Source organism: Prinia subflava, chromosome 12, assembly GCF_021018805.1.
Source record: "Prinia subflava isolate CZ2003 ecotype Zambia chromosome 12, Cam_Psub_1.2, whole genome shotgun sequence".
Taxonomy (NCBI): domain Eukaryota; kingdom Metazoa; phylum Chordata; class Aves; order Passeriformes; family Cisticolidae; genus Prinia; species Prinia subflava.
The window spans coordinates 687,924-709,768 of record NC_086258.1 but is presented as its reverse complement, the minus strand read 5'-3'; the positions used below and the strand labels follow the sequence as shown (position 1 = coordinate 709,768).

The 21,845-nt window shown below is 46.6% G+C and overlaps 1 protein-coding gene across 16 annotated transcripts in view; it reads left to right on the top strand.

Moving 5' to 3' along the window:
* The window catches only part of EXD3 (exonuclease 3'-5' domain containing 3), a 258,853-nt gene that overhangs the window by 79,155 nt on the left and 157,853 nt on the right, over positions 1 to 21,845 (top strand). For 14 of the 16 annotated variants that reach the window (XM_063409432.1, XM_063409431.1, XM_063409430.1 and 11 more), the window contains 6 exons: positions 1,295 to 1,359; positions 5,710 to 5,877; positions 7,092 to 7,259; positions 17,512 to 17,565; positions 17,986 to 18,125; positions 18,903 to 19,003. In XM_063409432.1, the coding sequence (XP_063265502.1) occupies positions 1,295 to 1,359; positions 5,710 to 5,877; positions 7,092 to 7,259; positions 17,512 to 17,565; positions 17,986 to 18,125; positions 18,903 to 19,003 (696 nt within the window). The remainder of the gene's footprint in view (positions 1 to 1,294; positions 1,360 to 5,709; positions 5,878 to 7,091; positions 7,260 to 17,511; positions 17,566 to 17,985; positions 18,126 to 18,902; positions 19,004 to 21,845) is intronic. The other 2 variants (XM_063409435.1, XM_063409439.1) reach the window with 2 other exon arrangements.

Here is a 21,845-nt window from a genome sequence, read left to right as displayed (position 1 = left end):
TTTGGCTGGTGTTTCCCAGAGGTTAGTGGATAATGGGAATATTATCATGCTCTTGGCCCAACCAGTAATCAGCTTGCTACTTCAAATATTTTATAAATGCAGTGCCTCAGAGTTCAGCTGGATGAGGTAGAGCCTTTCACAGCTGAGGGAGTTTTTTGGGACCTGAAATATGAAGTGCGATGGGATACTAAGCATGAAATCTAGCATTTGGAAATGAGCTCTTTAGGAATTGTAAAACACAGAAGGTGATTGAAAGGAAGTTTCCTTTTCAGTTTAACATTTTTCTTTTGGGTGTATGAAAACATAAGAAAAGGTGCATTAGAAGGAGTGGTTTTGGAGAGTTCATTCATATTTTTAAATCCATTCTTCATATTTAAAATATTGATGCTGCAGATGATTTTCACTCCGAATATTTGTATCATGGTTTTGTAAGTAAATGATTGTGAATTAAGTAGAATCAGATATCAAACATGTTAGTGCTTTTAAAATGAAATATTCCTAAACAATTTCTTTAGAAGTACTGGTGTGATGAATATTGGTATGATGAATAATGGTATGATGAATGACTGTATGAGGAATGATAACACACAAAAGAACAACTGAATGCAAGTTCTGCAATAACCAGGTGAAAAGTAAGAGGAGAATTCCAAATAACCTTCTTTTGAAATATTGGATCCCTCTTTGTTTAGCCTTCCCACTCATCACAGCAGCCTTTCATCTTCCCTCTTCCTCAGGCACGCTCTTGCCTCAATCCCACTGCAGTCCCGTTGTTGTCCAGCCTGGCAGGGCAGCACCCCTGAGCACACCCAGGTCCATATTCTGGCCCAGTGTCACCCGTCCCTCCTCCTGCCCAGCATGCCAAGAGCTCCCACTGCAGAGCCAAGCACTGAAAACTGCTGTGCTGATCATCCCTCCTGACCTGTGCAAAGTGCTTCTCTTCCAGGACCCTTGGGTTTCCTGTGGGAAGGGTTGGGCAGGGAATGGGGCAGCAGCAGGATTGGGCTGGAGCTGCAGCAGCACAGCTTTGGAGTGCAGGAGCCCACAGGGTGCTGAGTTAAAGCCGTGCCTGGCTGCTGGCTGTGATTTTGTTAGGATTTCAGAGTACGGGGTTTTACACACTAATCCTGACTGGCAGTTGGAGCTTGGTGGTTTACAGCATGGAGTAGCTGATTTCTCTGGGGTGAAACAATGCCCCAGTGTGTCTGGACTGCCTCTACAGAGCCAATAAATCTGTTTTGTTTTGTTTTGTTTTGTTTTTCTCCCTCCTTTTCTCTCTCTCTTCCCCCCCCTCCAGGCCAGGACCCACTCCTACTGCTGAAAACCCTTCATCTTCTCTGGACAAAGCATGAGCTGGGGAAGGTAAGGCTGGGCCCTGCACACAGCAGTTCCTCTGGATGCAGAGCATGTCCAGGCACAGGACACTCAGGTCAGACGCGCCATCCTTCACTGCTGCTTTCATTCCAGCACTCAGGGAAGATCCTCTGCGTTTGCAGCTACGAGTGAAAAGAAAAGGTAGCTTTGCGTGATGGGGAGCAGCTCAGGGGCTCCTAGAAAAGAGCTGGAGTTTCCAGGGCTGAGTTACAGAAGGAAAGAAAATCAAAGTTGCTTCTGTTTTGTTTTAAACACTTTTTCCGTTCAGTAAATGGAGAATTTTGAGGGGAAGGGGAAGAATATTGCAAGTAGCTGAAAAAAATGAGAGTTGAACTTGGTAGAGAAGTGCTTTTTGCCAAGTGGATATATCAAAGTTTTCATATTTGAAATATTCTTATTTTTTTCTGATTTGGTTTTGCCTTTTACAGTGGTGAATGCAATTTACACTACTGTCTAAAATTAGTGCTGTATTTTTCTACAACAATCTATGGGCTCTACATGGAAATTTTTCATAGGCAGTAAAATATATTTCATCTAAGTTTGGAAGCTTAAAATCTAACAAAACCAGCAAATGCATCAGCTGAGGGGTGAGTTTTCCATGTTTAACTCTGTGGTGCTCAGGCAGGTTCAGAAGTGAGATGGTTCCTCTTCTAGGAGGCCCAGGGCCCTGCAGCTCCCACAGAACCGCATGGAGCATGTCCTGTGTGGAGTGGCCAGCGTGGCTGAGGACCTGGGGGATGTGCTCCATCCTGGGTGTCTGCAGTGCTTAGTCACTGTCCAGGGCTGCTTCTCTTAGACTTTCCATTACTGGTAGTCTGTGGTTGCCAGCTGGAATAAACAGCTGGAATAAACAACAGTGTGAGAGGTGCTTTTCCAAATGGTCCCTCACTGGCAGATACTTGAGCTCAGCAACTCTGAAGCCTTGAGCTTTCCATCAAGTTTTGTTAGATTTGGAGGAAAAAGATATTATCCTTTAGGTCTGGAGGGCAGTTAATCCCACAAAATGACAGCAGGAAAGAGAAATCATCAAAATCTCTGCTCTGGGTACCCTGGGATGTGTATGTGGATTGGGAAGAAAAATACTCTGGAAAAAACAAAGCCTTCCATGGACATGTCCTTTGGCAGAGAGCACTGCAGTGATTCTGCTGGGGTTGGAAAATCTGGAGGATCCCCAGAAGCCATGGAATCACAGACTGGTTTAGGTTGGGAAGGAATTTAAAGCTCATCTAGTTCCACCCCCATTGCCATGGGCAGGGACACCTCCCACTGTCCCAGGTCACTCCAAGCTCCATCCAGTCTGGTCTGGGACACTTCCAGGGATCCAGGGACAGCCACAGCTTCTCTGGGCACCCTGTGCCAGGGCCTCCCCACCCTCCCAGGGAACAATTCCTTCCCAATATCCCATCTCTCCCTGCCCTCTGGCAGTGGGAAGCCACTACCTCTTGTCGTATCCTTCCATGTCCTTATCAAAAGTCCTTCTCCAGCTCTCCTGGAGCCCCTTAAGGCCCTGGGAGTGGCTCTGAGCTCTCCCTGAAGTCTTTTCCTATCCAGATGAACAGCCCCAGCTCTCCCAGCCTGGCTCCAGAGCAGAGGGGTTCCAGTCCTCAGACCAGCTTAATGGCCGCCTTTAAATTCATTCCTACAGCTCCCTATAGTCTTTCTTCTGTTGGTCATTCCAGTGGCACCTGGGGTTTGCAGGTCCCCAGTGGGTTTGCAGTCCCCCCTCCAGGCTGTGTGCTGGGCAGGAGGATTTTTGTCAGCCTGGAAGGTGCCCAAGGCAGGCCTTTCTGGAGCAATGGGGAGGGCAGTGGTGGGCTCAGCTGCTCTGGGCGGACACAGCTGGAATGTCCCAGTGAGTTCTGACTCATGCTCATCACACTGTCCCCAGGATGGGCTGATCCATGCCCAGGGCTGTGCACCCACAGAAAGTGTGCACTCTGTTTTGAAGGGCTGGGCTGCTCTGCCCCCTGTGTGCAGCTTAGGTGGGTTGTGCTGCCACTGCCACCCAAATGTCCAGCCCAAATAACTGAGGTAAGTTAACTTAAATCCAGCTCGGCTGGCCTCAATGCCATCTCTTCCTCTTGCTGTGTGTGCCTGTAGGTCAGTATTGTCCATGAGCTGGAGTAAATCAGCCTCTTGATCCCAAATCACTGACCATAGGCAGGAATGTGTCTGCCAGGGCATGGAACATGTGTATAAGAAATGGTCTTTTTTGACGTATGAATGACAGTTTGGGAATAACCAGGAAGCATCAGCAGACTGCCTGGAGCAGCAGGACTAGAAATGGGCAACCAAAGCTGAATAGAGGAGTGTGTAGTTTGAGCATCAGCAACATTTTCCTATTCCCATGATCTGTCAGGCTGTAGAAATCCCCTGAGGAGCATTCCCTGCCATGGGAGTCAACTGAAATGGAAATGGCAATTACAACAAAGTTTGAGAGGAATCCCTCTCTGGAGAGCCAGGCAGCACAGCACTCTTTCCTCACTGGTTTAGGTGTCTCGTGGTGCCTTTTTTATTCTCTTCCCCCTCAGACTATAGATGCCATAGCTGAAGGCTTGCTGGGAGGTTTAGAAGGAAGCTTTTTCCCAGTTCATCACAGTCTCACTGGTACGAAGGCCAGTCTCAGTGCAGATGAACACAGTTTGTGCTGCTGGCAATGGTGTCAGTGATGGGAGCTGCTCAGCCTGTGCCAGCAGGACCTGGTGTCTGCTGGAGCCCATCCTGCCAGAGTCCAGGCGCAGATTCCAGCCCAAGAGAAGCTGAGTGGGGTGGTGGAAGCTCCAAATGTGTTGAAGTGGGGCTCTGGGGGGAAAAAAGCCATTTCCAAACAGTGCAGTGGAGCTGGCGAGTTGCTTTGTTTTCCTTTGGCTGTTGTATTGGATGTTTGTGGTTGGATCAGAGCTTGTCTTTGCCTTCTGCTGCATCTCCCAGCAAAGTTGAAGCCCTGTGTTTAACATTGCAAACTCTTGCCACAGGGAAAATTACTTACAGGGAGAAATCTCTTATCTAAAGTCCCATCTCCGTTAGTCATCAGCTTTTTCATACTGCCTTTGATAGCCTAGTGAGAAAGGAACAGTTTCTGTCATAAGCCATAGGTTCTGTGGGTTTTCCAGACATGAAAGACACTCTGGGAAACAACTGTCTTCCAGTAAAAATTGTCGATGAATAAAAAAAGAAAATATTCATTGGCAAATTTTCTGTAGATTTTATTTTGTTTTCCATGTCGTTCTTCAGACTTTATATTGTTTCCACTGGAAGCTCCGAATGGGGCCATGAAATCCAGTAAATTACAAGTTCAGGCTGCAGCAGGAATAAGTATCTTTTGGATTTGGCTTTTTAGCCGGAAGAAAAAGAGAGCAGCTGCTCTAGGTGATTTGTTTTCGGTCTCTGCTCTCGCCCTGCTCCATGCTGGTGATGTACCATGCAGTGAGAGGAACTGTGTGGGTACTGAGGATGCCACTTCCTCACCCTGCCAACCTTCCCAGCTCCCTGGAAACTACTTCTAATGTAAACATTATAGAGATATTGCTCAGTACTGCTAATTTATCACTTCTACCAGATGGGGAGTAAGTAGCCTATTAATATTCACAAAGTCAGGGTCCAATTCCTTCACATTTCTAAACACATCACGCTGGGATTTCTAAGATTTATGGCATGGAGTTTTCCCATGTTCTGAGCCCCTTTGTGGGGCTTTAGGCCCATGGAGGTGTGCAGGGGCAGGAAGTGCTCAGGGAGCTTTGGGTGAAGGAGCTCAGATTTGGAGGATGACAATCTGACAGAATTTGAACTCAGATATTTCATTCACTTTGATCTGAGTGTAAAATCCAAACTATTTTGAGACTCCCAAATATTCCAATTATGGGCACTATTGTGGCTGAAGTAGGCATAAGGTCGAATAAGCAGGTTTGTGGTGCAGCCATGACTTCTTGTACTACTCCTTGTAGGTGTCTTAGAAGATCAGGAGGTTTTTGAGCCCACTTCTCTACCTTCAGTATTGCCATTTTCCCAATAACACCCCTCCCTCCAGCTCATTTCTTTTCTCCCCCTCCCCCAAATCCCAAGCCCCTTTGTCTGCCCCACAGAACAACTTCTCTGTCTTTATGGGATAATTAGTGTGGACAATTGCTGCTTTTCCCATTGGGTTGGAGGTGCAGTGAGCCATGAAGGAATCTGTAATGACATGAAAAGTCACTGGAGGCGCGGATGGTGGCTGAATAGCAACAGTTACCTCTCTGAATAGATTAAATTAAAAAAAAAATAAAGCTTTGTGTTCAGCTGGGGGAAGGGAGGATTCACTAATCTTTTTGTACATGACAATGTGGTTTTGTATCTCGGCAGCTCAAGGAAGAAATCAGGCGGGGCTTTGCCAGACTGGAGGACCCTTTGGCAGGACTCCTGGCCATGCTGGAGAGCAGCAATGATTGGGAGAGGAAAGGGCATTCCCTGGGGTATTGCATCATCACGGAGCTGCAGCTTTGGATAAAGGCACATCCTGCTGTCCCACAGGTTAGAAAAAGTGAAAGTAACAGAGCTGGGAGAGAGGAGAGAGCAATTGATTTTAATGTTCCTCAAGTATCTCTAGTTTCACTTTATTCCAAAATCCAGTATCTTCTCTGTAGCCTTACAGAGTGCAACAAGGTGAGAAACTCACAATGAATCCATGGCATGCTGACCTGAAAATGAAATCATTCTGGGAGCTGTGCTGCCAGAGCTGTTTCCCTCCAAAGCTGTGATTTCCATCTCTCCAGATCAAACCCCTTTGATCAAGCTTTGCTCTTGCAGCCTTTCCAGGCTAGAGGTTCTCCCACTGGAACCCACATCCCTGCTGTCAGGAGAAACCCAACTGCAGAAATCTGCTCTGTGTGTTCTTCCAGCTCTGCAAATAGAAGCCAGTTACTGCAGGATTGCTTAATTCCTGCCATATGGTGGGAATGCAAAAAATGGGAACAGCCTGCCTTTTCAGCAGCTGAATGATTAGTTCTGTAAAGCTGGGTCATTAGATTATATGTCCTAATGTTTACCATTCCTTCTGCCTTCAGATATTCTGATCTACTGAGATTTTCTCTTTCCTGTAAGCTTTTGGCTCTGAACTGCAGGATACTTTTACATTTGTGTTGCTTTCTTTCCATTTTTCCAAATGGCTCTGGTTAGATGTTGAGCTCTGCCATTACAGGGTCGACAAAGTACAGTGAAGTGCTACTGGCACTGAAATTTTTGTGTCATGAGTGAATTGTCACATGGGAACACAAGGATTAATACCTGTGTCTGTGCATCTTTTGATAGTGCTTTTGCTTTCCCTACCCTTCATGCACCCAGCAGCAAGCCTGGGAATGAAATTTGAATTCTTATGCCTGATAGGTGAGATCTCCCTGGAGGGGAGGCGCTGGATTCAAAGATTTTCTGCTGGGAACTAGAGGGGAGGATTTCTGAAGAGCTCTGTTAGCACAGAGGGCATTTTTCCAGTTTCATATTTCACTTTTGCACAAGGCCGTATCCCTTCTCCAGAATTACCCGACAAACGTTTCATGTTCATAAAGTGGGTGCTGTGAAAAAAAATGTGTATCATATTGTTCTGATTCTGCCTGCAGACTCCGTGGGGAAATAGGAGAATCCCTTCCAGAGGAATTTGCTTATTCTGTTTAAACAAGCTGCGTTTTCAAGCGCCCTTGAATCGCAGCCATCTTTACCTTGTTTGATTGTTTTTTGGTTGTTTTTTGAAGTCTGGCACCAAGCTGAAGAAGCTTCAGGCCCGTGTGCTTGGAATGCTCTCCCAGTGCCCAGCTAATCTACTTGACCCCCTGATTAGCATTTACCAGCTCCACACAGCAGACCGGAACTATTTGCTTGAACATGTCAGTCATCTTTATCTCCAGGGCCATTACAAAGAGGTGGGTCATGTCTTTCAAATAAATTTACCTTGCCAGCTCTCTGTGAATGTCTGTGTTCTTTTTTTTGGATGCATTTCAGTGTGAATTCTATTTCATCCTAGCAGCTGCACGCTGTGAATGCTGCAGCTCAACGTGCTCTTCCCATGTACAGGAGCATGTACTGGGCTAAACTTCAGCTTTGCTGCCGACTGAGGACAGAATGCCAGGGAATTCTCCCTCCACTCATTTGCTGACCTTTGAAATAATAGGTTAATAGGCTTTAATTTGGAGAATTTAAGGGGATGGTTGTGTTCTTTTTTTTTTTCCTTGTCCTTAGCAAGAAAAGAAGGGATTTTGGTGCTTGGTCATAGACATGCTGTGCTATCTCTAGCCCACCTGCAGCCAGAGAATTTGGAAAACCTCACTGGTCCCATGTGATTGCCCCAGCCTCAGGTCTCAGTTGGAGGAGTTTTGAAGCCTCTTTACCACTGAGGCTCACATTCCAAATGTGTAACACCTCCTATATCTGTGTCTGGGGGGTTGACACAGGCAGAGTTCACCAGACCCAGGATCTGGTGTGCTTTACCCTGTTCTGCAGCACTGCAGCATCTCCAGCATGGTTGGACGGGGCTTGGCACAACCTGGGGTAGTGGAAGGTGTCCCTGCCCATGGCAGGGAGTGGAACTGAATGGGCTTGAAGGTCCCTCCCAACATTCTATTATCTTTCTTTTTTAAAGACAAAAGCATTTGTTTTTCTTCCAGAAGCATCATTCATTTGGATAGTATATAACAACTTGACCTTGTTTAGCAAAAGTAAAACTCAAATAGTATTCTTAAAATTCTGTTCTTCAATAAAGCTGAATTCCCAGGTGACATCCTGGAATCCCATTCTTATTTATTTCTTCAATACTGAAACAAAGATGTATTTGTATCTGGTTTGAAGTTCCCAGGTTGAGACTTAGTCTTGTGCTCAAAAAGTTTTTGAATGTGAATATTTGATAACTGCAACAGAAATGTTATATTTGATGATATCCAAGTGGGATTTTTATGTTCATGGCTCCAAAGATATTTGTTGTTTTCATTAGAAATACAGTTTTTTCTAGATCTAGCTTTGGAAAGCCCTAGATTTTTTTGGTGGAATTGTTGTTCTGTTTTTTCTTTCACAGCAGAGTTCATTTACTGCTCATTTCCCAGTGTGAAGAACAGGAAACCTCAACAGCTTCTCACTCTCAGTCATAGCTTTCTTCTAGCTTTCTTTTGTTACCAGAAGGATGAATAGATTTCTCTTCAAAAATAATAGGAAGTCTTTTACTGCCCTTGGGGACTGAACATACCTAAGCCAGACTAACCCTAAACAACCTAGAGGTGGGGCTCTGAGCATTGCAGTGGCTCTGGGTGTCCGTCTGTCCTGCTCTTCCCTACCTCTCAGCTGGGGCAGTGAAGCATACTCACATGTAGGATTGTTGGCTCTTTAGTCACTCACCTGAAAGGACAGAAATCCATACAAACCCTGACTGTCATCATTTATTTTCTTGCTGTATTTGCAATAAAACACCAAGCATTTACAGTTCAGTATTTAAAAGGGCTTATTAAAAAAAGGGAGATGACATTTTTCATGAGCAGATATTGAAAGGACAAGCACAAGTATTTTAAGCTAAAAGAGGAGAACTTTAGATGAGATATCAGGAAGAAATCCCTCCCTGTGGGGGTGGTGAGGTGCTGGCACAGGGTGCCCAGAGCAGCTGTGGCTGCCCCTGGATCCCTGGGAGTGCCCAAGGCCAGGCTGGACACTGGGGCTGGGAGCAGCCTGGCATAGGGTCTGGGATTCTGTGGTTTGTTCTATAGCAGGTTATTATCTTTGTCTGTTGTGTGCAAACCGTGAATGTCCTCTGCCCTGAGAGTTAAGGCTCCTTTCCCTCATGCAGGTTTTGGAGAATGGTCCCTTTGGAAAATGAGATCCCAGAGCTCCCTGGGGATGGCCATGGCAGTTGTTTGTTGCTAAAACACTTTTGGCCCTCCCTTAGACCTGGATTTGGGGGAGCTGCTCAGAGGCTGGGCCCAGGGCTCTGGGCAGTGCTGGCACAGGAGAGGACACTGGGGACAGGGGGAGGTGACGGTTCTGGTTTAGCAGCATGGAATGTGCTGAGGAGGCACCTTCAGGGGAGCAGTGCCAGCGGATGGCACTGTGCTCCTGGGATGCAGGGAAACAGGCAGATACTGGAAGCTGGGGAGAAGCAGGGATGTGGAGCTGGGGTTTGAGGTGTCTGGGCTGAGGGTGTTTTATCTTTGTTATCTGTTGGAGGAGCAGTGACAGCTCTGAGCAGGGCAAGGGGCTCTCAGCTCTGCTCATCGTGGCCCCCATGGCCTGGGATTCAGCATTTCCACTCAGGGAGTCCCAGTGAAGCACAGCAGCCTCGTCCCCTTCCCAGAACCCCTCTGATGCCAGCCATGGCTCCATGCCACCCCCAGCCTGGGCTGTGCCAGAGGTGCCAGAGCCCAGCTGTGCTGCCGGGCGGATGCAGTGTGGGAAGGGCAGTGGGAGCCAGGGGTTGTGGTGTAGGGAAGGGTGCTGGGTGCCAGAGGATGTTCTATGGGAAGGGCCCTGGATGAATGCTCTGTGGGGAGGTCTCTGCGTGGATGCAGTATGGAGAGGGCAATGAGTACCAGTGGGTTTGGTGTGAGAAGAGCACTGGGTGGATTTGATGTGGGGAGGGTGCTGGGTGCTGGTGGATTTGGTGTGTGTGGGGAGGTTGCTGAGTGTTTTTGGTGTGGGAAGGGCCCTGGGTGTTTTGGTATGGGAAGGACACTGTTTGGTATGGGAAGGACACTCTGGTGTGGAAAGGACACCCTGTTTGGTGTGGGAAGGGCACCCTGTTTTGGTGTGGGAAGGACACCCTGTTTGGTGTGGGAAGGACACCCTGTTTGGTGTGGGAAGGGCGCTGGGTGCTGGCAGGACAATGCCAGGATTCAGCAGACCGGGGGTAACGCAGCGCGAGCGGAGCTGCGAGAGGCCCTGAATAGGCCAGGCTGTGCTGGAGAAGAATGAGGGGTAGGCAGAAGGCAAGCTAGTGTTTCATGGTCATCTTATGTTACACTTCAGCCTTTCAAAGAGTGTCTGGGGCTGCTTGAATGAACCTCTCTTGCACTGCGAATGCGGGAGCCCGGAGACAAAGGGGACTCTTGTCACTCGCAGGCCCCTTTGGGGAATAAAAGCCATTGTCACATGAACAGGGGCAGTCTGGCAGGCTGTGCATGCTTCAGTACCCCATGATATCGCTAAGTCTCAGCAGAAATCACATTCAGGGCCCTGTCAGCTTTGATTAGCGGGGTCTCATGACTTAATGTGCTGCGATATTTCATGTCTAAGGCTGGCGGCTGTCTTTCTGGGGGATGAATGCCCTCTATTGTCCACTAAGTTATTTTATTTACATTTTTTAAACAGCTTATAAAGGTAAAAAGATAGCTGTGCTTAAAGAAAAAAATCAAATTCCTTTGCTTCTGGAGCAGCAGTGAGTGCTGCTCGGGTCAGATACAGTGAAACTTGTTTTCACAGTCAGCATCAAAGTTCTCATCTTGTTTAACAGCTTTAAAGTAAATTCTGAACAGGTGGCAGTGGAGCTGGGTTTAGGAAGGAAACAATAAATAATCTTTTTAGCCTCTGACAACCAGAAATATTCCTGGGCCTGAGAGACCTCCCACTCCAGCCTCTGTGTCAGTGATTCACAGAGGTTCTCTCCCCTTCATCACTTTGCTTCCTAAACAAGAATATTGGATATAGGCAGTAGTATTTTATTTTTTAACCAGATTTTCAGTTGCTGTCCATTCAGATTTCTCTGTCTTCAAAGGCAGAGTATATTTTTTCTTCTACTGTTTTATCCATCAATTTTTAGAAATAATGAAGGCTCATATATTAAATTTGGTTAATGTTTGCTCTTTCAATTAAGATAATGTGGATTATCTGGTAGAGTTCAGTTAAAATTTGTCATAAAATACGTTGGAGTACCCAGAGAAAAGCCTGTGTAGACACAGAACTGCAAGTTTTTGTCACCATTACTGCTACAGACATAATAGAAAGAGTGATTGACCAGAGTTAAACGTAAAGGAGCACAAATACTCAGCAGTGTAAAAATGGACAGTTCAATCCCCATCATAACCTTCAGTTTCAGTGCAGGGATGTTCTGAACAGAGTCAGGGGTGTTGGTTTTTGTAGCCCTACTTCATCCATGGTGCTGGACTACACACAGTGTATCTTTGCAGATCTGTCAGTAGACATCAGTGTTAGCATTGATTGAGCACATTAATGGATAATCAGATTTTGGATTTGTTCACTCTGGCTTTTTCTGAACTGTTCTCAGGCCAGAAAAAATGTCTCTGATATTGCTTCTTATCTCCATTCATCACCTTAATTATACAAAGGCTTGTTCAGCTCTTACTATATTTTAAAGTGTGTACATTTGTATTTCCTTTTTTCTTTTAAATTAAGAATCATATTGGCTAAGAAGCCCAAGGAAAATGTTACAGCAGTTGTTTCTCCCATAAAGATGATGATATTTTAGTATCCACCTCTTCTTCCTCTGAACATACCCTGCTGCTAAAGGACAGCTGTAGGGGCATATTGCCTGCCTGGTGATGCACCTCTGGAGCAGAGGGAGCCAGCCCATGGGCCATGGGCCACTGCTGCCCTTCCTGGCCTCCAGAGCCACCTCTGCCCTGGGCTGTGCCTGGGAATGCTGGGGAAGGAGCTTCAGCATTGCTGGGAGTCATAAATGAGATGGTAGAGTTCTGTTCCTACTGCCAGAATTTCTGGGCTCTGGGACAGCCCTGGGGATGTGCAGCAGATCCAGCTGTGCAGTCTGGGTCTGGTTGAGATGGGCAATGCTCAGAGAATGAGCTGAGTAGTTAAACCCCATCTAAAACTGCTAACTGACTGGAGGGACACAAATCAGAGAGGGTTGGCTACAGTTCCCTCTTCCCCTCACCTGTGCATATTCCAACCTGGACTTGTACTTGTCTCCCTGTACCTCAGAATCTTTGGCAGGGAATAGCCTGTCACTGCTCCATGTTGATGGTTTCAGTCTTTCCTGGTCTCTTGAGTGTGGACCTGAGGAATGTTGTGTTTCCCTGGTTTCTGCAGACCTTCCCACAGCCAGCTGTGTATGAAGTGCCCTTTGAGCAGGAAGCAATCAACCATTGAACCTGATGTCATCCACTGTGCAGTGATGCACTCTGAGAACTCAGCAAAGCTGATTAGCCTCAAGTTTGAAATGAGTGATTCCAAAACACAAAACAGATGTGCTCAATGATTAATACCTGGTATGTCTTTTTCTCCATTATTTCTGCCATTATCCAGGCTTTGATCACTGTGATTTTCTTGGACTTGACGTTGGTTCCTCCTCTACAAAGTCTCCTTCGTTTATTTGTTGTTTAGTTTATTTGGATTTTCAGAAGTTCCCTCACCATGTGTTCAGAAATAGTGCACTCAGTCAGGCACAGACATATCTGCGTTTGTGCTGTCTCAGCTTGCTTGCAGCAGAGCCAAGAGCAGGAGTCATCAGCAACCACCGGTGCCTGTCCTGCCTTAGCACTCCAAGCAGTTCTCCTGCACAAGGTAATTCCTCTGCTGCAAACCCCACCGTGGGAAAATTGCAGAAACTGTCAGTGCAGACACCACCCAAGTGCACATGCCCTTGCAGATAAGATCTTGTGTGGCTTCCTGCACCTTGTACTGTATGTGGAAAGAATAGTCATTTTTCGATGAGACAGAGCCAACTGCGTTCAAAACAAGCTGAGAGGAGCAGGTACTGGTGCAGGGTGTCTGGGCTCTGCTGGCTCCAGAGCACTCCCCACGTTCCCATACTCGTGGACTGCGTTCGTGTGACTGTGGGAGTGTTCTGGTGCTCACGGCTGGGCCTGAACATGTCAGCTGTGGGAAACCTCCCCCATGCTTTGGTCAGTGCACCTACTGGTGGGTTAGGTGGAATTCAGTGTAGTGTTGCCCACCTTTGAATTCTGACCCAGACTCAACCAGCCTTCTGCTGTACTTTAGGGATTTACCCTTGGGAGACAAAACTATTAAAAAATATCCAGATGGGATTTTTGCATTCACCATCATTAAGTCAAAGAATGGCCCAAATCCCCCCAAGGATGAGGAAACTCAGGAGCCCTGACAGGAGTTGGATCAGGCAATGGCCATCAGCTTTCCTTCTGCACTAAGCAGTGCATTCATCACATCCCTCTCCCGTGTACACTTGGGGGTTCAAGGCAAGAGAGGGACCAGCCTCCCCCAGGTTTGCTGTCATCTGTGGGAGTTCAGTACAGGTTGAACACTGTTATGTGCTGCTATAATGATAATTATTGCTGTTATTAGAGTATGCTAGAAACTCTCTGTGGATAAAACATTTTTGTGCAAAGGCTCCTTGTACCACTAGCCGTGACAATAATGTTCTCTTTGGGGTTTGAGGGGTGAGTAGACCCTGATAGGTGTCAGTATCTCAGCATTCCCCAGAGCTTGCCCATGTTCCTGCATCCTGCCTCGGGTTTTGGCTCTTACTGATCAGTTGGTGAAGTCGGGGGGTACCTGCTGTTCAGGATTTTGGCAGCCCTGCTGATCCTGGCCGAGGATCTTCAGCTGGATGAACAGGATTTCCAGATCCCAGCTTCCCTGGCTCGCCTTCCAGCCCAGCACTGCAGATGGGGAATGCTGGCTTTGGGTGGGGAGGGGGTTTCTCATCCGTTCAGTTACAGCCTGCTCGACCTCATTAAAATGTTTGTTTTCTGAGTAAAATCAAGCCTACGAATGAGGTGTTGCTTTTCTGGAGATCTTATCGGCTGTAAACAGACAGTTAAAAATAGGGTCGTTTTACACAAAACTTGTTTGTGGAGCGAAGCAATTCAAAACAAGGTAATAACAAAACAAAAATCTTAAAATAGCTCAAAGTTGAGACCACAGACACAGCTGCCAAGCACTTTCATCTTTATTACAGTTACTCATATCTCTTCTCTTACTATTCCCATTGTAAATAGGCTGATGTTATCTCTGCTGGCCTCCCGCTCAGCCCAGCCCGTGGAGCTGCACCCTGATCCAGCCTGGTGCCTGTTTTGGGGCCCAGCTCATGCTTCTCCTCCCATGTGTAGCTTCAGGCACAGACAAGGCAGCTGCCCTGCTCCAGGAGTGTTCCCTGCAGCAGGGAGCCTCTGCCAGCAGCACCCATCGCTCTGCCTGCTCCTTAACCTGCTTGAGCTGGAGGGTGTTAAATTGCTGTTAAAAACCAGCTTATGTAAAGCACTGGGCAAGGCTGCCCAGAGCAATGGAGTCACCTTCCCTGGAGATGTTCAAAAAACATGTGGATGTGGCACCTGGGGATATGGTTTGGCAGTGAACGCTGTGGTGGTGTTGAGTTGATGCTTGGATTTGCTGATCTGAGAGGTCTTCTCCAACCATGATGATTCCTGAATCTCTGTGTGATTGGAGCTCCTCTGTCCTCCAGGCCTGCTGGGGGGAGCTGAGTCTGCCAGCTCTGGGCAGGGAAGGGAGGGCTCCCCACACTCTGGACAAATGAACATCTGTTGTTCTACACCCTTTGGGACAGGGTGGAATATCCACCCAGGGAAAGAGGAAAGCCCAACCTGACACCACACATGTTCATCTGATTAAGTCACCTGTACAGTTAGCAGGGCTGGTGATAAACCTCTGCCATGTAGATAACAGTGCTGCAATTAGGTTAATCTGAACATTAAAAAGCCATTAGGGAGCTGTTGGATGTTGCAGTTAAAACTAAGGCTACAATAGGAGCTACTAATGAGATCAAATGGTGAAACAAGGCCTTGAGAGTTGCAAATACTTTCTTCTATTTTTTAAATGATTTCTTTTAATTCAGCAAACTTCAGGAGCTGGGAGGAAAGCAAAACCAGCTGCCAAAGCTTTGGAAACCCAAACCTTTTTCAGGTCCACACCAGAAATAGCAACCTTCAACTCAAGAATAATCACTCAGCTTGAACATTCTGTTGTTAAGCTGATAATGTGAGAGGAAAGAAGCAGCTCTTGCCTCTGACTTGTGGAATCGTTTTAAAGTCTGAAGTAAGGGAGAGGTTTGGCTGAGGTTTGGCTGGGCTGAGCAATGCTCCTGTGTCTCTCTGTTCAGTCTCTGCGTTAATGATGATTCCTCTTTTTGTCACTTAGTTCTTCTCTTGATTTCTCTTTTGAAGATGAAGCCTGGGCTTCCAATGAAGCAGTGTTGAAAAAAAACATAAACCACCCAAACTTCCCCCAAATAAACCAAATCAAACAGAAAAAACTGATGTTTTCCCACTTCTAAGTGGGGCAGTAGGATTAAGCAGCTGAACTTCCATGGCGTGTGTTGGTTCTCTGCTTTTGCATGCTCAGTCTGTGATGCAGTGGGTGAAATACAGGCATGAATTCCCCAGAAAGGAACATAGTCCACTGCTGCTGCTGTGAGCAGGGATGAGCTGCAGGGTATCTGTGGTGCCTGTGTGGCTCTGCAGGATTTGCTGCTAGTGATGGGCTGAGCTCAAATGGCACTCAAGTGGTCACAGGAAATGGATTTCAAGGCATGTGCCTGCCTCTGCTTGGGTTATTCTTCTGGTTTTTTTCCAGAAAAACTTCATGTTGGTGACATGTAATGGTGGGGGTTCTCTTTCCCTGGAGAAATGCACATTTGGTACTGCATTTTGTTTATGTGTTAAGGGGTCTATAAGGAAGATGGGGACAAACATTTTAGCAGGGCCTGGAGTGGTAGCAAAAGAAGTAATGGTTTTAAACTAATAGAGGGGAGATTTAGATTAAATATAAGAGATTTTTTTACAGAGAGAGTGGTGAGGCCCTGGCACAGGTTGCCTAGAGAAGCTGTGGCTGCCCCATCCCTGGAAACATTCCATGTCAGGCTGGGCAGCAGCTCTGAGCAACGTGATCCAGCTGAAGATATCCCTGCTCACTGCTTGGTGGTTGCAACTAAGTGGGCTTTAGAGGCCTCTTCCAACCCAAACCATTTTATGATTCTATATTCCAACAAATAGCAGAGGTCTAACATGCATCTGTTTTGATAAATGCATAATTTTTTTGGTGTTTCTCTCAAATCAAAAATCAATCACCAAGAGTAAGGAAACCTATGGAAGAGAAGAGCTTTTCGTCCAAGCCCTACCACACTGGTTTTATCCTCATCTGAATAAACAGGCATTTGAGAGCTCAGTGGATTCCATCCCATTGTTGGTCAGTGCTGCACACATGCTCAGGCGGGGTCACAATTGTCTTTTCAGCACTGCTTACAGCCCTTTGGGAAAACGCAGCCTGACTTGGCAGAGGTGTTGGAAGGATGCTCCATGTCCAACCTCCTCATTCCTGGTTCCCAGTTCAGCACTAATGCAAAGAGGTGCTCCAAGGCTCCTTGCCCTGATTGCCCCAGTTACTGGCACAAGGCACTATATTAAAGCCACCCATTAAGTGCTTATTCTGTATTTGGGATCCGAGTGTTCTCACACACTGGAGAAATGAGACACTCCTACCTCCTGTAAATCCTAATCTGTGCCTCCCAAGCAGGGCACAGTTAGAGCTTCATCCATTCCTGTGGTCTCCAGCTGGGATGGGACAGGCAGTGGCTGAACCAGCTCTTCTGAGCTTGAATTCCTGCAGTTCATCCCAGCAGGTTCCAGAAGATCCTGATTTGGAGGCAGTTTGTGAACATGGCAGGTCTTGGGTTATCAAAGATTTGGAGATCCCATGAAAGGGAAGAATACAGTTCTTCCCATCTCGCTGCCTGTGGTGACCCTGGTGCTTTCAGGAGTGTGGAGTGACTCACCAGTTAGAGAAACTGTAACCTTTTTATTTCAGGGTGTTTAAAATCTTGAGTTGCTTTCACAAAATGCAACTGTTTTACAAAACTTCAAAGGCAGAGTGAGACTGATAAAGTTCGATGAGAAATGTATGATGAGTCAGGTGTTTTTACCATGACACTGATAGGAAATACCCATCCCAGCTGGTTTTGTCCAAGCGCTTCACTTGCTTTCTGCCCAACAACTTGATCTTTAATTTTTGCTCCAGGGGCTGTTTTACCCAAGATATGCAGCTCTGGCAAGCGTCTTCTTGTACATTTGTGGAATGAATGTGGCCAAATGCTTGCAGGATTTATATTTGACAACATAACAGAAATAATAACACATTAAAAATGTGTATAACAGCATTTTTATTTCACTTTGGAAAATGCTCATTTATCCACTGTAGGGTTTTTCTAAATGCACAACTTTTTTCCATGTTTTCTAGGCAGCCGTACTGAGTATTAAGCTGAAGTTACAGCCAGATCAAGATGTAGAGAAGGTGAGTCATTTCCTCTGCAGGCTCCTCTGTCATCAGATCCACCTTTTGTTAGCAGAAGATCCATCAGGGCCCTCCAAGTCCTGCTGCTTTTCACCTGAGGCTTTCTGGAGGCTTTACTCCATTTCCAAGAAGTCCCTGTTGTGTTGATGATGTACCTTCACATCATGCTTAGGCACAGAGTGTTTTGTTAGCCCCCATTACACCTCTTGTCTGGTTTTTCTGGCTGCAGTCAGTGCTGTAACAAATCCTGTGCTCATCACTGAGGCAGAGATCAGTAGTTTGCTGAAGCTTTGCTCACATTTGTGTTACAAATGTCACAGCACTCTTGTAGGCAGCGCTGCTGGCTTGGACAGGGTTGGGACTCGCTCTCCTGTTCCATGGGGATCAAAGGCAGGGCTTTAATGTAATTCCTTCTCCTAGATGTGTATCCCACTCCTGCTCCAGGATAAAGCTAACTTGGTGGAAGATTATGTGGCAGAACATCCTGAGCTCCAGAGGAAGCTCTTGCAGACCCTGGACACGTGGTGTGAGCCTAGCTTCAATATCAGAGACATCACAAGGTAGAAACACTTGTCTTTCTGAACAGCTGGAGCCAAGGTGCTGCCAGAGCACTGTGTGGCTGTCCCCTGGCTGGCTGGCTGTGATCATGTCCCAGCACAAGGGAGTGCCCTATACTGATTTTTCAGCTGAAAAAGGGAAAATTCTGGTGGCTGTGCCAGAGCCTTCTCCAATAGCCCAGCCTGTAGGACAGAGGAATCCTTGCTATTGACAGATGCTGTAGTCCTGCCAGGATGAAACTTGTGCAGGACACCCCAGCAGTGGAGAAGTATCAAAGCTTCCCACAGAGGTTGGAGCAATCAGCCTTTCATGCTTTGCTGCAGACAAGGGTGAATTTCAGTATCGGTTGTACAGGTTTGGCAGGAAGATAACACTGTGATGAAGTGGCAGAAAAACAAGAGATACAAGTGGTTAACCTTCCTGTGCTCATCAACTCATTCATGTCTGAATTACCTCTCACTCGAATAACTCCTGTCATTCAGAGCCAGCAGCACAGTCAGAGTCACAGAGTAGCTGCAACAGTTGCTGTAATCTCTGAAAAAGAGATGAAAAGGAGTTGCTCACTTTCTGTTTCTTATAATGAGCCTCTGGACTTGCTTCAAGTGGTTGACTGAAATTTGCGTGGTTACACTGTTGGCTTTTCACTGTACCTTGGGAAAGGCAGGGGTCTGTCTTTATCAACATCCTGCAAACCCCAATCCCTCTGCTGTTAAATGTTTGCTATTTGGGAAGCATCCTTTCGGTGATGCCACAGATGTTTCTTTCTGGTGTTGTTACAGACCATATCAAGGCCTGTCCAGGTACAAACCCGAAAAATTTAACCGCAGAGTGCTCAGCAAGCTGGTCTTCAGGCTTCTGGAGAGATTCAGCGTTGACCCAGGTATGGGATATTGCAACATATTGGGGAGTTTTCTCTCCGTAATAAACAACAAAGTCAATTTGTCTTCTTCCATGTTCATCAAGGAATCTCTGCTGTCATTTATACTGGGGAATTTCAGGGTTTAATTAATGATATTGAAAAACAAAGCTGGTAAATTATGGGAATTATCACTTCGTGCTGTCGAAGAATGAAGTGCTGGTGACTAATAGACTGCTTCTGCCATGATCTGAAATAAATCCTGACCTCAGCATGGCTCTGCATAAACACACCATGGTCAGCTCTGAGTTATGACTCCATTCCTCTCACATAAGAGGCAAGTCATTATTCACTGGGGATCTGTTTTCTTGAGCTGCTGGTGCGTCAGCTGGGAGGAGATAACCCTTGGGAAGCAGGACCCTCACAGCCTTTGCATAAGCTAGAGTTGGTGGGGGGAATTTTAAGGCTCTTGCAGCTTTGCAAGAGAAGTGGCACATTTTCCATCACTTCACCAGCAGCTTCACCAGAAGCACTCTAACAAAATCTGCTTTGCTTTGGTTCTTAGCGGGGACTGTTGATTTTTCCTTCTCTTTGGGGCCTTGCACCAGACCCTTTTAGGTGCACCGTTAGCTTTTACCCTGCAGAGATTTCCATCATCAACCCAAGGTATGCAATTCTCTTTTCTTGGACTGAAAAGGGTTTTCTAACCACAAATTGTGGGCTTGTTACACCTGTCAGCAACACTATTGCATATTAATCTTCCCCATCTTCAAACTGGTGTTCAAAAGTTGACAAGATAAACCTTTCCAACCCTCACTGGAGGAGAAGTGGGTATAATTAAACCCAGCATGTTTGTGTGAAAGCTGAGATATACGGGAATGATTTATTTAGAAATTAAAAGATTCCCAGAAGTTCATTAGTTTTCAGTAGTTTTCTCTCCTTGACAGCGTGGGCATTCAGTTAGCTGTGTTGTCTTTGATGATCTCTAAGAGAAAAGAGTTGTTCCCCTTTCCTTATGAAAGCTCCACCAAGGGCATGGTATAATGGTAGGGGTGAAATGATATAGCTGTTCACATGCAAAATCCTGAGAAATAATAATTAGAGAAAAGAAAAATCTAGGAGAAGAGTATGTGTTGAACTCAGGTGCACTCTGTGGGATGCAGCATGCTCTGACCTGGTGATGCTTTCCAGATGTTATAGCTGCTGATAATAAAGGCCAGGCCTTGCTGGTCCTCCACAGCCATTCACTGATGAGGAGGTTCCTTGGGGTAAATACAGATCCCATTCCTTCCAGACAAATGTCCTTCCAGCCCTTCTCCCATGCAAACTGCAGTGTCTGCAGTGCAGGGCAAGTCCTTGCTCAAGAGGGCTGCCCACCTCTGCTGGTGTGAGAGGGGATGCGGGCACCTGGTTTGGACTTCAGCTAAAGCCAGTGCTGGGTGACTCCCACAGTCCCATACAGGACAGTAGGTGTTTATTTTTTACAATACAGCACGTGTAATTTTGAGCAGGAATTCACACATTTCTGAACTGTGGCTGTCAGTCTCCTTTGAAGTGCTTTGGAAGGGGATGAATACCTGCAAAGGAGTTGCTGCCTTAGTGTTGGGCGTGCTGGAACTGAATTGGGAAATGCTGGCAGCTGAAATAATGTGGCTTTCTTTGTATTCCTATCTCTCCCCTCCCTTTTGCTGAATTTCTCCGTGTTCTTTCTCCATTCTTTAGTGAAAGCAAGTCTAACTGGGAGGGAAAAGCACACAAAAAATAAGCAGGCTGGGCAAAGCATACAGATAAACCCTCATTTCTCTTGTTCTGAGCAGCTCCCCCAAACACTGGTGGTGAGGCAGAGCTCACACTTCTTGTCACCTCACCTGGGCTCATCTGATGCTGCGGCTGCTTTCGGTCTCCTCCTCCCTGTGACTCCCACTCGCTGTGGGAGCCTGAGAGCAACAGCAGGGAGGGAAGTGGCTTTGGTGAGAAGGGCTGTTGGAGGATGGGGTTTCTGGGTATGAGAAGGCAAACTTTTGTGTGACTCAGTGCTTGCATTTCCAAACCGACTTGGAGATTTCACTGCCTCAGCTCACTCTTGCCCACTCACGGTAAATCACACTGAGTGCCAAGCACAGCTGAGGTGTCCATCAGCAGCTGAGACCTGGAACACTCCTGGGAACTGTCAGCCCTAAATTTCAGAGCCAGGTCAGAGGTGGCCCAATTATAAAAAGATCTCACGCTTCAGGGAAAAAAAATAAAGCCATCCTCTTAGATTAGTCCTCCTGTTCTTTTTCAGAGCTGTATTTCAGCATTCCTGTTAACTCCCAAACAGGGCATGGGCAGTGGGAGATTTTCTTTTGAGTCCCAAAGGTGTCCCAATAAACTGTGTGTGGATTTCATTTAATTACATTTATTGGGGAAGGAAGAAGCTGAAGTGGTGTGTGATTGAGGAAATTGAGGTTTATAGAGTCTTTTCTCACACCTAGGTCAGTGTGCTCTGGCTTAACAAGCCTGTAGCTTTTCCAAGCTAATTACTTAATAGTCTTTGGAGACCCTGTGAGATCGACTTTACAAATGCAAGTTTTAGTCAAAATAGATGTCAGAGGTGAGGGAACAGCCCCTTCCCAGTGTTGGCACGGTTGAGTCTGTTCTCTGCTGGGGTTTGGCACAGCCAGGACACAGACAGAGCTCAGTGATGGTTTTTGTTTACCATTCCCAAGTCTGAGGTAGAAAGCATCGTGCTCAAAGAAGCGTAACAGCCTCGTCTGTTGTGCTGAGTGCCTCTGTGCCAACGAGGGAGATGCGAGTGGAGGGAGAGAGGGGAGAGAGGGGGTCCCTGAGAGCCCCGGGACCGCTGGGGCTGTGATAGGCGAGCGCC